This window comes from Perognathus longimembris, chromosome 28 (genome assembly GCF_023159225.1).
Source record: "Perognathus longimembris pacificus isolate PPM17 chromosome 28, ASM2315922v1, whole genome shotgun sequence".
In the NCBI taxonomy this organism is placed as follows: Eukaryota; Metazoa; Chordata; class Mammalia; order Rodentia; family Heteromyidae; genus Perognathus; species Perognathus longimembris.
In genome coordinates this window covers 80,696,206-80,709,359 of record NC_063188.1, presented here as the reverse complement: position 1 = coordinate 80,709,359, position 13,154 = coordinate 80,696,206, and the positions used below count along the sequence as shown (strand labels likewise).

Genomic DNA, 13,154 nt, shown 5'->3' with positions numbered 1-13,154 from the left:
TTTAAAGCTGAATTCTTTCAGTCACCTAAATTGGGTTGGCAAACATTTTTTGGGGGGTCAAAAAGCCAGATAATAAATAGTTGTGGCTTTATGGGCCACATGGCCTCTGTTTTGACACCTTAGCTCCACTACTTCAGCAATATATGCTAATGAATGAATGTAGTGGCTGTCAATAAAACTTTAATTGTAAAAACAATCTGGGCTAGGTTTGGTTTAGAGGCCAGCTAGTTTAGCAACTCCGACTGAATGAATTCCCTTAGAGAGAAATAAGCTTACACCCAGAAAAGAAGTAACTTCTCAATGAGGGAAAGAAAGAGATAAGGAATAGGATCACATGGGACCCTTCTAAAGAAGACAATACATACAAAATATAAAACAAGATGAGCTCAGCCAGTTAATCATTTTATTTTGAGTTTTATAAAAAAAAAGCTTTGAGAAAAATGTGTTAAGATATCAGGAAGGGGCAGGAAAACATGTAGTTAGTTTTATAATAACAATCTAAACATGTAGACAGAGGCAAACATTAAGCAAAAGGCAAGGGAAAGATGCACTTAGGGGCTTACTTCAGTTTTCCTTATTGCACATAGAAGTTACACATAGCTCCAAGCCTTTGATTTTTTTCACAGTTAGAACATACTTCGAGGTCATTTTTATAGAACATGTTTATTTCTATAACACACTAGAATGTTAATTCTAATGTTATTTAAAAAACCACCAGTTTGCTAATGTTTAATGAACATAGAAGACATAATTCTCCCCAAACCCAGCATGTAAACTCTCTATAATAAAAACTTCTCCATGTGAAATTCATCCTATTTTACTTAAAAAAATTGTTTTGCAGCTAATTAAATAAATCTTAGTGGCCTTCCCATTTAATCACTCTAATAATGCACACAGTAAAACATTCCATGTAAGAAGTTTCAGGTATATTTTATGTAAAAACTAAAAGCAACCAAGGGGAAATGTTGATCAAGATGCATTGGACTCATAAACTGACATGTTGAATTGAAACTCCTTTGTACAACTACTTAAAGACAATAAAAATATTTTTAATTACAAACAAACAAAGACTACCTAAGAGGTGATGACCCTACTGTGAAGTCACACAATGAGCCATTTCAATGCTAAATTACAAATGCACACACTTAACACCCACTGAACTGAAACACATTCCTGTTTCTCCAAAGTCTACAAGTAGAGAATAATCACAAAGTCAGTCTCCAAAACATCCATGCAGTTGGCCACCCAGTCATACCTGGATGGGAACTTAAAAGTGCTTTAGACAGTAAAAGCTGAATGCTGTTTACAAGTTCTCTTCTGTCTGAGTTCCTCACATTGAGGCTCAGACAAATCTTCACTGGCTCATAATTGAGAGTTGCCTGTGACTTTTAGAAATTCAGCCTTTCAATTTTTTTTAAAGTGGCTGCTAGAACAAGAACAAGAAGTTGGCTTTTGCCACATGTGCACACTCTCATGTCCATTTGAGACCTTTGCAAAAGGCAGCCCAGCAGCCAGACCCATGTCTTTCATGTAATCCCTGGGTGCCATCTGGGCAATGGTTCTAGTATACCCTGCTTAGGAAAATAAAGGAACATCAAAAACTTTGGTTTTGCTTTTTACAAGTTTTGCTAGTACTGCATGAGAAGACAGGATACTTTAGCTAAAATTTTTAAGTTCATAGAAATTGAAACTGGAATAAAATGGTTTGTTTCTAGCTCCTACTTTATTTATTTATTTATTTTTTGTGCTGGCCTGGGGCTTGAACTCAGGGCCTAGGCACTGTCCTTGAGCTTCTTTTTGCTCAAGGTTAGTGCTCTACCACTTGAATCACAGCTCCATTTCTGGCTTTTTCTGAGTAGTTTACTGGAGATAAGAGTCTCATGGGGACTTTTCTGCCTTGGCAGGCTTCAAATTTCGATCTTCAGATTTAGCCTCCTGAATAGCTAGGATTACATGCATGAGCCACCAGTGCTAGGCTTCTAGGTCCTACTTTGAAAGGACTGTCATAGTCTACCTGGTGCTTTTCCTGATCGGACACTGGCCAGAGCTTTTACAGTTTTCAGTAGTGATGAAATATTTCTTACAGGTTGTCAAACTAGGACTTCTGGCCACTGGAACTATTTTATGGCAGGATGCATTCTTACCTGGAAACTTGGAAAGTAATACCAGGTGTGATTAGAGCAAAGACAAAAAAACCTAGCTTTGCATAACTTTAAAGCCAGACCCCCTGCCTTTAACCTATAAACATCCCAATATCCCAGGGAGCTCTCTCTCTCTCTCTCTCTCTCTCTCTCTCTCTCTGTATCTGACAGCACCCACATTCTACGCAAGTATGCCCCTGCCTTTCTGCTTACCTGTTTTTTGTCTGTTTGTCTGCTTGCTTGTTTAGTTGCCTGCTTGTTTACTTACTTAATAAAGCTCTGCCAATCTTTCATACCATCATGACTTGTCCAGAAATTCTTACTCTTTGATCAAGTCAAGGACCCTAAGTGAAGAGTTCCTACATTTAAAGGGAGGCTTCACTAAACCTCACCTCCATCTGGTGACAACTTTGCTGAGTGTATCACAATGCAGCAGTTGGCACCAGTAAGCCACATTATTACTCCAAAACAGCAGAAGACATCACAGGTCAAGGGTACAAGTCTAATGTACCTGGCAGCTTCATCTCTTCCCTAAGTGATCTACAGACTGGACATCATCAAAAGGTAGGTACCAATCTGTTAAGTGCCCACTCCTGGGGAATAAGGAAGTACTATACTTAGCTACCATCAGGAAGCTGCCTTCCAGCAGCCCTCTACTGCAAGGCTGCATTTCATAGTGGACAGGGACATATCGCTTAGAACTCAGCCCAGGTGCAAGGCAGGTGTGCACTTGATCGGCACCTCTGATGATTTGCTCAGATGCTTCTTCCTGTGGCATTATTTTCTGTCCTTGGAAATCATTGCTTCACTTAAACACTTTGATATGATTACAGTAACTCCCATTGAAGACAAAGAATGAGGTGATGGGGTGGAGGGCAGGCCTTGGTTTGGGAAGGGACCCTATTTTCTTGCCCTGGACTGGAATGCTTATAGATAGTATAGATAATATTTTGAGAGTTCATTTGTCAACCAAACCATAGGGCATTTGGGGCCTAAAGAACATGGCCTAAGAAGTTTCTTGCTATTTTCTTGATAAGACATTTAATGTCACAGTGTGATATTTTGGCTTTAAGGCAGACACTCATTTGTCTGGTCATGCCAGATTGTCCTCTGGATGCCCTTCTTGTGCTTGTTTCCTGGGAAGACATGCCACCTTCCTTCAATTCCACAATTCCTTTTCTAGGAAAGCTTCACTTTCCTTGTAGTTTCCACAAAGTATTATTAAATGGAACTGCAGGGTTTTTATTTACTCTCTTTTGGAGCTAAAATTCTGCCTTCATGTGACAAGAAATCGACTATCTCCATGGTGCTAAAGCAAGTCTTCCCTATTCTGAAGAATTAAACACAAACTGTCACCCTGCCTGGGGACAAAGAGGGACAAGGTTTGACCACAGGGACTCCAAATTCTATGTTGAAAGGAAAAGCTTCAGGTTTGAATAGCTAGCAGCCTAGTTAAGACAAAAGCCCCTCTCTCCAAAACAACCACACCTACATGTGAGTCATCCTTCTCTACCCTTAAAGGCCCCAGTACTTTACAATATTCCCCCAAAGTTCAGCAGGAAACTCTCCAACAGCTGCCCAGTTTGTATTGATTGCTACTCTGTAGGTTCCTGTGAGTTACCATTCTAACAATTAGAACATAACAATCAACTTGCTAGGCCATTCCTTCAGCTAAGGTGCCAATAAGGGAACCACTAACAGCTCTAGGTAAAAGGCTTTTCTAAACCTTGGCTGCCTATAAGCTCCTTCAGTTCTAAAACAAAAAACAAAGCATGGATGCCAGGCCTCACCCTGAAGCTACTGAACCCAAATCTCCAATGGCAATGCTTTTACAATGTGTGCAGCAAACACGTGTGTGTTTAGTGTTTGTTCGCTGGGATGGAGCCAAGGTCTCCTACATGCTAGGCAAGCATCTGTCACTGAGCTAGAGCCCAGCTTTGACTTTTTAAAACTGGCAATTAAGCCCTGAAATGGATGAAGACAGGGTGTAGCCTACTTGCCTGGATTTTCCCTATGACTACCAGCAGAGTTTTCCTATAAGTTTTTTTTTCTCTCCAAAATTAAGCCAGCAGCATAAGCAAGGTTTATAGAGTCCCAGTCACAGAGTGAATTAGCCTATTCCTCTAATGCTAGAGGCAGTGGTGCATGCCTGTAATTCCAGCTGTTCTGGGAGGCTGGGGAAGGTCAGATTGCAAGTTCAAGGCCACTGTGGGGCAACATAGAAAAAGTACACCTTAAAAAACCCAATTAAGTCCCACTTTTTAAGGTTTATATTATGATGGATCATTATTGAGAAAATTATTGTTAAAATAAATATTCCTGTAGACCACATGTATACATGGCCAGCTTCCCCAAGCCAGGCAGCTGCTGTTTCCCACCTTAACCTCATTTCCTCATTTCCTCCTCTCCAGGGCTGTAAGAAAGCTCTTCTCTGACCTTGAGCCCTCATGAGATGAGTTTTCTTCAAACTTACAAAATCCACAGATAACCACAAAATCAAAATGGACTTTTTAAGAAGGAAAGAAGTGAAAAATTTCACCCTGTTTTATTATACTGGTAGATATGAAATTGCCTTTTCTGATTTTTAAAAAATATTTGAATACCAGCAACTTCATATCGATGAACATTTAATGAATTTTTCTTTAACTGCACACATTATCAATCCAAACACAAAGTCATGAAGGTTTGATCTGAAAATGATCATTTAGCAGGGTGCTAGCTGACACCTAGTATAATCCCAACTACGTGGTAGGCTGAGACTAGAGGATTGTTGGAGTCCAGTTTGAGGTTAGCCTGGGCAATGCAGTGAGATTCTAAGAGGAAAAACCATTAAATATTAAAAATGTTACCTCAGGAGGTTAAGGAGCTGATGTCATTATGATCTACTAGTGTGGGACAACTATTTTGTCTGCAACAAGAAGAAAAATGTCTTTAAGTTAGAAAAGCATGATTTCATAAACTGGTTGCCCCAAATGCTAAAGCACAGAGACAGAGAGAAACTCATGTTTTCCCCAACAGTTCTCAGTATTTTGCCGATTACATGTATGGACAGGAAGAACAACTCACCCAGAAAGAATTCAATCTATAAACCTAGATTTCAAGCCACACCCCCATTAATCTGGTAAAGCAGCCCGCCACTCCAGATACCAAGAAAATGATTCCTTTGTGCACAGCACATGGTGTCAAGACACCTAGATTCCTAATCTGATATAAGATAGAACTTTCTGTTGGGCTGAGCAATGTTCCATGGCTCATTCCTTTGCCTCTCCTTTCTCATGTGGCCACTTACTCAAAGTTTGCAAATCTACCCAGTCAAAACTCTTAGCTTGTATTTTATTTGCAGGTTATTATTTGTTTGCATTGAGATTTCTTTCCTCCAGAAACTAGCTTATGGTCTCTTTAGTCCCTTGCTGCTTTCTCTGTCCCAGGTAAAAGCATCCTACATATGGTGATATTTTAACCCCACAGACAACAGCTCAGTTCTTTTTTGCCATTTCCCAGACAGCCAGAACTCATAGTAACCCTCAAAAGTTGAACCATTTCTCCAATTATACCATTACCACTTTTGAAGTATCTCCTGTTCTCAGACTGACTTTTTAAAACCCACAAGTGTAATACTATTTGCCTTTGGTTTTAAACATTTCAGTGACTTCTTCACGGAAATTTCCAGAGGAGGTAACCTATGTCTTGCCCCTGCTTTGCAATGGCTCATGGGTACCTTTTTCTAATGTCCATTTTGTTAGGAGAAACACAGGTAGCCTAAGACTAGGACTCCTGATAGGAGGCACTCACAGCCTTCAAAGCACAGCCTCCAATCCAATAACCTTTTCTGTCCTGTCTTAACAGCAGCATCTCAGAATCCTTGGAGGGCTAATTCAATTGCCTTCCTCCCTGACTTTCTTGTAGCCTGTTCTCCCATAACTTGATATCCCGAAGCCAGCTGGACACACGGTGGCACACCCTGGAGTGTCTCATGGATAGCCAGGCAGAAGCCCTGTCTCTGCTCTGCCACCCTATGTTCAGATGTGGCAGGCAGACAAATTAAGAGACTGTTTAAAGCATGCTATTATTTTGTTTGCTTAACTTGGAAAACAGCAGTACTATGTGAAAAACTGGGAGTATGGTCTGCATTTGTCTTAATTTAGAGATACTCTAGCTTCACCATCTGCACCTTGGGTTAAATTTTAAATGTTACCATAGCTTCAGATCCCAATAAAACAGAAGCATTTGTTCAATCCAGTCAATGCCCCCACTCAAACACACTAGAGGGGGGTACAGCCATCCTCACCCCTCAGGGCCTCACCCTATCATTTCAGGGTTTAGGGATGGCGGAAAGTCATGCATTTTCCTGCAGAGGAAACACAAGAGGGGTGCCCCGGCTTGACATCTTCTGGTCTCCCACTCCCAGGTCTCGCTCCAGCACTTCTTCTGAGTTGCCCTTGGTTCTCCGACTGCCCTCGAGACTGGTGGAGCCTGTGTGGGAGCCCGAGGAGCCATTGGCAGTCACTGCACTGTCTCCATAGGTCAAGGTGAGGTCACCCTCAGTGAGGATGAAATCTGAGTCTTCTTCTCGCAGTGGCTCTTGGTTCTACAAGATACAACCAACCAACACTAAAGACAGGAGACTGAGGTCTTCCAGGGCTAGAGCCAACCCAATCCAACGCAATGCCTCATCCCAAACAAGGACTGTATAAAACCTGCCTAAGCTGAGCCTCCAGCAGGAACCCTGAATGTAACTGGAACCAGGATTTAGAATGAAGGAAGCAGGTTGGATTTCAAGAATTTGATGGACTGGGGATGAGGCAAGGCTAGTGTTCAAGGCAGGAAGTTTCGAAAAGCAGCTGGATTTCAGTTTCCTCACCTGCCAAGGAAGCTAGGGAAGGTCCAGGGGCAAAGGCTACAAACAGGTCCTGCTATACTCTCCTCTGGGTAGGTCTTTTTGCCTTAAACAAGCCATTCTAAAATTGCCTTATTTACTACATTGGGAAAAAAACTGTCCTGCCAGGTGCTAGTGCCTGTAATCCCAGCTACTCAGGAGGCTGAGAACTGATTATCACAGTTCAAAGCCAGTCAGTGAGACTCTTATCTCCAGTAAACTGCTCAGAAAAAGGTGGAAGTAGAGCTGTGGCTCAAGTGATAGAGCTCTAGCCTTGAGCACAGAGAGGCTCTACGACAGTGCCCAGGCCCTGAGTTCAAGCCCCAGGACTGGCAAAATAAAACAGAAAAAAAAATCTGTCCTGAGTCAGCTTCAGGGATGAAGAGGGTTAGGATTCCTACACCCTTCCCCCTATGCTGTCTCCACAGAAAATCCGATGAGCCTTCCCCTCTAGTTCTCAGGTAGGGTGCTCTGTGACTAAGACTGAAAGCCTGAGCTGAGAGAACCTGAGATGTCCCCACTGACAGGAAGTGCAGTGCAGGTCTGTCTTGCCTGTCTGTTTTGATTCGCATGCTGGATGTGAAGAAGCACCTAGTTAGGAAAAGGTCTGAAATAGCAGCTGAGGCTAAGAAGTACTTGTAGAAAAACACACAAGGTTACACAAAGTAGCCATTAACAAGGTCATGGTCAATTGGAACTATTACCAGTAGTTACCAGGTTGAGTGTAAGGAATCTTTCACTATTCAATGGACTACACAAGCACAACTTGGAGAAGGCTGTGACCTCACTCCTCCGCTGCTCTGAGGTCTTTCAGATACTCAAAAGGCACACGTGCACAGTGTAAACACTGTGCTCTGGGAAACTGCTCTGTTTTGTTCTGTTTCCTTCCATCATGCCTTCAAGACCATGGGCATATTCTTCAGGGAGACAATAAACACTCCCTCTAGATAATAAACCACCAAAGGGAGATGATTACTCTCCTCAGAGCTGCTCACTTCGAATAGGTCAAGCATCTCTAATCAAAAAAATAAATCTGAACTCTAAATAAAGTGTGCATCTTTGTTTTATGTGCCAGTGCTAGGGCTTGAACTCAGGGCCTGGGCACTGTCCCAGAGAATTTTCTTTTTTTTTTTTTTTTTTTGTTCGTTTGTTTGTTTTGGCCGCTCCTGGGCCTTTGACTCAGGGCCTGAGCACTGTCCCTGGCTTCTTTTTGCTCAAAGCTAGCACTCTGCCACCTGAGCCACAGCGCCACTTCTGGCCATTTTCTACATATGTGGTGCTGGGGAATCGAACCCAGGGCTTCATGTATACAAGACAAGCACTCTTGCTACTAGGCCATATCCCCAGTCGAGCATTTTCTTTTCTTAAGGCTGGCACTCTTATCACTTAAGCCATAGCTCCAATTCAGCTTTTTGCTGGTTAATCAGAGATAAGATTCTCATGAACTTTTTTCCCAGGCTGGCTTGAAACCATGATCCTCAGATCTCAGCTTTCTGAAAGCAGTTATGAGCATGAATGAGCCAATGGCAACTCAGCTTAAAATGCAAACCTTTTTGAGTAACAACATGAGCCAAATTTGGTCATTCAATATACACCAACTTTGGTTTTTGTGCACAAAATTATTATAAATGTTTTATGTTAACTTTAGGTTATTATGTACATAGTATATAGTAAATATGAATAAATTTTGTAGTAAGGGGGCTGAATCTGGGTAATTTCATATAGCCTTCCCAGCACCTGGCTAGGTGCTGGGGGCTGTTGGTTTCACAGACATCCTGGCTCTCACAGGAGACTGAGGGCTGTCTACCCAGCTCCAAGGCCTAGAGGTAAGAAGAGCCATCCTTTGAATTGCAGATGCCTGGCTCAATGGGGAGAGCCAGGAGCACCCTGCTTCAGAGAAATGCAGATGTCACAGCCTTAGGAAAGCTTTGCATGTAGAGAATGCTCTGATTCTGCCTTAACTCCTGAAATGGCTTAAATGATCAGTCTCTGAGTAGCCTCTAAGTATACCCTACATAGAAGGTTAAGGTCTATCTTCCTCTAGATGGAAGAGTTCTGCTGGTACCAGAGCATGACTATTTAAGGTCTGGCATCTTGTCTTCATGGGGGGGGGTGGTAAGGTAAAGCCTATCCACCCCCCACAGGTGATGGGCGTACCTGGATTCCTGGAGACAGGGGTGGGCACTTGGCCTATAGGTTGCTGAACCTGTCAGTCCAGTGCCTGGGACTGGGAACTTCCTGTGACCCTGCCCCCTGACCTGACCCTATTTAGGCGCAGAGCAGCACAGGCATCAACCAATATGTCATGCCATGTGTCTCCAAGTTTGTGTCCTGTATAGCCTGTCTCCTGGCTCATTTCTGGTCACCATAGCATCCCAATTCAGCTCTCCATTGGAGCTGAATTGGTTTGTTAGTATTGTTTTTGTTCTAGCTTTCCTCTCTGGCCTGTTTCCTGACAGTGTTGAGTATATTTGTGGGCTGCAGGTTTTTGTAATTGGCTGGCCTGCAGACTGCTAGTATACCAATAAAGACTCCCAGATTCGATCCTTCAAAATATGGCTTCTCTGATTATTTACCTTATAATAATTTCACGTTTAGATTCTAGTCCCTGCTCCAGGATATCTCACTCTGCATATACGAACATTTAAAAAAATCTCAAAACTACTGGTTATCCCAAACACTTTTGGATAAGGGCCCTCTGCCTGTACCTGGAGTTGTACTACATGAATGCCTGGTACATGTTTCCAAGCTGGGAGGGTCCTGGGGTTGAGTTTCCATCACTTCTCTCACAACCCATGTCTGAATATGTTCAGATGGCAAGCACATGCTTGCTTTCTGCATTGTCAGCTTCTCCACACAGTCCACAGTCTGACTCCACTTAACCAATGGTCACTCAGGCATTTTCAGCAGGTGAGCAAAGCAACTCTTCTGAATTTCCCACTGGAATGAGGCAGGGTTCAGAACATATGCAAATCCTACCCTTAGGCAGAAACGGCATAGACTAAAACTCCTCCAAATTCCCAAAGTCCCTCCTCTAGTGTTTACCAAATCCTGAAACTCTCCATGTGTTCTATGCCAATTTCTTTCACAGCAAATGACATCATGCTGCCTACCTAGTTTCCAGCTACAGACATGTCATCTTTTCAATCTATTTCTCCTATTCACCTTGTACTAAGCAATGTTTTGTCTCTGTCAAAGTATCTCTTCCCAGAGACCTTAGCTCCCAATATTCAGGGAGATGGCTGTTGTGTATTTATTTTCTATTTTTACTGTTTTCAAGGTTTGGAGCCACAAAGGGACAGATAGGGTCATCCTGTTAATGGAGAAAAGCTCACATAGCACCAGTACATGAACTCCAGTGGGGTGATCACAGGGATGCAATTAGCCAGCAGGAGAAGTCAAGACTAGATGCTGATTTGTTCCATCTATAGAATGAGGTCAGAAGCACAGACAGGTCATTCAAAAGCAAGGACATTTTAGAGCCCAGTGGAAAGCAGCAATGCAATCACAGATTAATGAGTGCTACAAGCAGATGGTGAAATCCAGTCCCTCCCTCAGCTTTTAGCTGATAGGATCACCAGGAGCTGGCTGACACCCTAGACAGGACCCCAGGCCAAATAGGCATCAAGTGAGCACCAATGGTGACTCTTGTCAGTAACTCCATCTTAGGTTGGCTATATGGAGCCCAAATGTCACTCCAGGAAGCAAATCCCGAGTAGTCTCCAGTGAGAAAAGCACTTTAAATTCACAGGACGGTTAGAAGATTTATGTTTCTGATAATCCAAATCATTCCACATGTTCCTCATCTGTGAGCAAGTATGTTCTGGGATTACAAGTGTATACCACTATGAATGGCTCTGAGAAGGTTTTGAAGGTGTAATTAAGTGGGGTTTCATTACTGGGAGAAGTGGCAGTGGATAGTCATCACTGATGGCATGCCTCTAAGTGGCCCATACTGTCAACTGGCACTTTCAACAGAACCAGACTGAGCAAACTGTCCAGCATTCACACCAGTGAGTGTGTGTGTGTGTGTGTGTGTGTGTGTGTGTGTGTTCCAGACCTGGGGCTTGAACTCAAGGCCAGTGTTCTACCATTTGAGCCACAGGTCTATGTCCTACTTTTCCTTTTATTAATTTGAGATAGAGTATCATGGGCTTTCCTGCTTGGGCTGACTTCAAACCTTGATGCTCAGATCTCAGCCTCATGAGTAGCTAGGATTATAGGCATGAGCCAGCAGCACCTGGTTCAAGTGGCTTCTTTCTTAAAGCAAGCTAAATAGCAGACAATAAACTACAAAACTTTTCTCTACTGGTTTCTATCTTTCTCTTATAAAATATAACTAGAACTACTGTTTAGGCTGATACTAGATTAAAAGGTTATCATGGCTAGAGGCATGGTCCAAATGGTAGAACATCTGCTTAGCAAGTGTGAGGCCCCGAGTCCAAACCCCAATACTGCTACACAAAAAAATTACCATGAATGTTACATATTCTGTTACAAATGAGGAAGCATTTCCAGAGGAGATCTCATCATTCTGTTAGGTCTTATTCTCGAGGTTGGGGTGGGGGGAGTTCCTAGGTCCCGGTATGTGCTAAGTACATGCGCTGAGCCACAGCACAGTCTCATCACCAATTAGCATACGTACCAAGGAATTTCACTTTAAGTATTAATTAATTAATTAAATAATATGACAGTACTAAGATTTGAACCATTGTCCCGTAACTTTTCACTCAAGACTGGTGCTCTACCAATTGAGCCAAACCTCCATTTCCAGCTTTTGATGGTTAATTGGAGATAAAGAGTTTTATAGGTTTTCCTGTCTGTGCTGGCTTCCAACTGGAATCCTCAGATCTCAACTTCCCTGAGTAGCTAGGATTACAGGAATGAGCCACTAGTGCCTAGCTCATCCTACTGTTCTGATGTGGCTGCCCTTGCTTTCTGCCCCTATGTTCCTTGCTTGCTATGGTATCCACATCTCTTCCTCTTTGTGTCCCCTTTGTGAATATATACCAGGTCACCTGACCCCACTTTCCCACCTGTTCAGAACTTAAACTGCTGAAGCTCCTTCTTCCCACAGACCCAGCCTTGGCAGTGTGCTCTGACATTGAGCAGATAAACTGCAGGTTATCTGCTGTTTGAAGACCTTTGTTAGGGTCTCAACTCTGTCAGTTACTGAATGTGGACTCATACCATGCTGGAGGTTCAACTGCAGTGCTGCAGTATCTTCTTCATGGCCTTTGGGAGCTGTTAGCTGTGCACAAACCTAAGAATTTCTTTTCTACTAGAGCATAAGAGCTGAGTTGATGGCAAGATGATTAGGTGGTGGAAGAGTGATGAGAAGGGGGGAAGCCTCTGCCTTCCCTTCACTCCTTTCATGTCATGTGCAGCTACTTGTTTTCTCTACCTCTCCTGTGCAACATGTTGGTCCTACACTGACCTGTCCACAATGGGGTACTCATTTGCCCCATGCAGTATCCATTTTTTTACATAAGAAACTGGAAAGATATGATCTGGCCACATCAACAGAAATAAACCATTTACAAAAAGAGCCCTTACATCTGTGAAATGCTCTTTAGTTCAGTGTATAATGCTCACAGCCAGCCTCCCCTTCTAGGTCCAGAACACTTCAAAGGCCTCACAGGGCTTGAATTCCAATCTGATTTTTTTGTTTTGTTTTTGATGTGTATGTGGGAGTGTGAAGGGGGCGTGCATGTGCACTAGTACTGGGGCTTGAACTCTGAATTCAAGTCTTAGGCTATCGCTTGTATTTATCACTGGAGGCTGGAGCTCGGCCATTTAAGCCACAGCTCCTCTTCCCGCTTGTTGTTGGTTGATGGAGATAGCTGTCTCCTGGGCATTTCTGGATAGGCTAGGTTTGAATTGTGATTCTCAAATCCCAGCCTCCTGAGTAGCTAAGATTATAGGTATGAGTCACAGGCACCTGACTCCAGTCTAGCTGTTCTAATGTCTCACTCAGCATTCTTTCTAATAGTACACCACACTGGTTCATGTTGGGAAATCCTATATCCCTGGTAAAAAGGTTCTACTGGTTTGTTGTAAAATCTATAAACATATAGAACTTAGTTGTTTCTAATTGTTAGACAAGAAAAACTTACGGATTTGGGGTCCTAGTGTGA

General features: G+C 42.7%; 1 protein-coding gene across 2 annotated transcripts in view; it reads right to left on the bottom strand.

Moving 5' to 3' along the window:
- Slc9a7 (solute carrier family 9 member A7) overlaps positions 1 to 13,154 on the bottom strand; it is a 160,634-nt gene that overhangs the window by 5,032 nt on the left and 142,448 nt on the right. Inside the window, exons 17-18 of one of the 2 annotated variants that reach the window (XM_048336181.1) lie at positions 3,993 to 6,729; positions 3,438 to 3,440 (exon numbers count right to left, since the gene is read on the bottom strand). In XM_048336181.1, the coding sequence (XP_048192138.1) occupies positions 6,478 to 6,729 (252 nt within the window). In that variant the 3' untranslated portion in view covers positions 3,438 to 3,440; positions 3,993 to 6,477. The remainder of the gene's footprint in view (positions 1 to 3,437; positions 3,441 to 3,992; positions 6,730 to 13,154) is intronic. The other variant, XM_048336182.1, reaches the window with a different exon arrangement.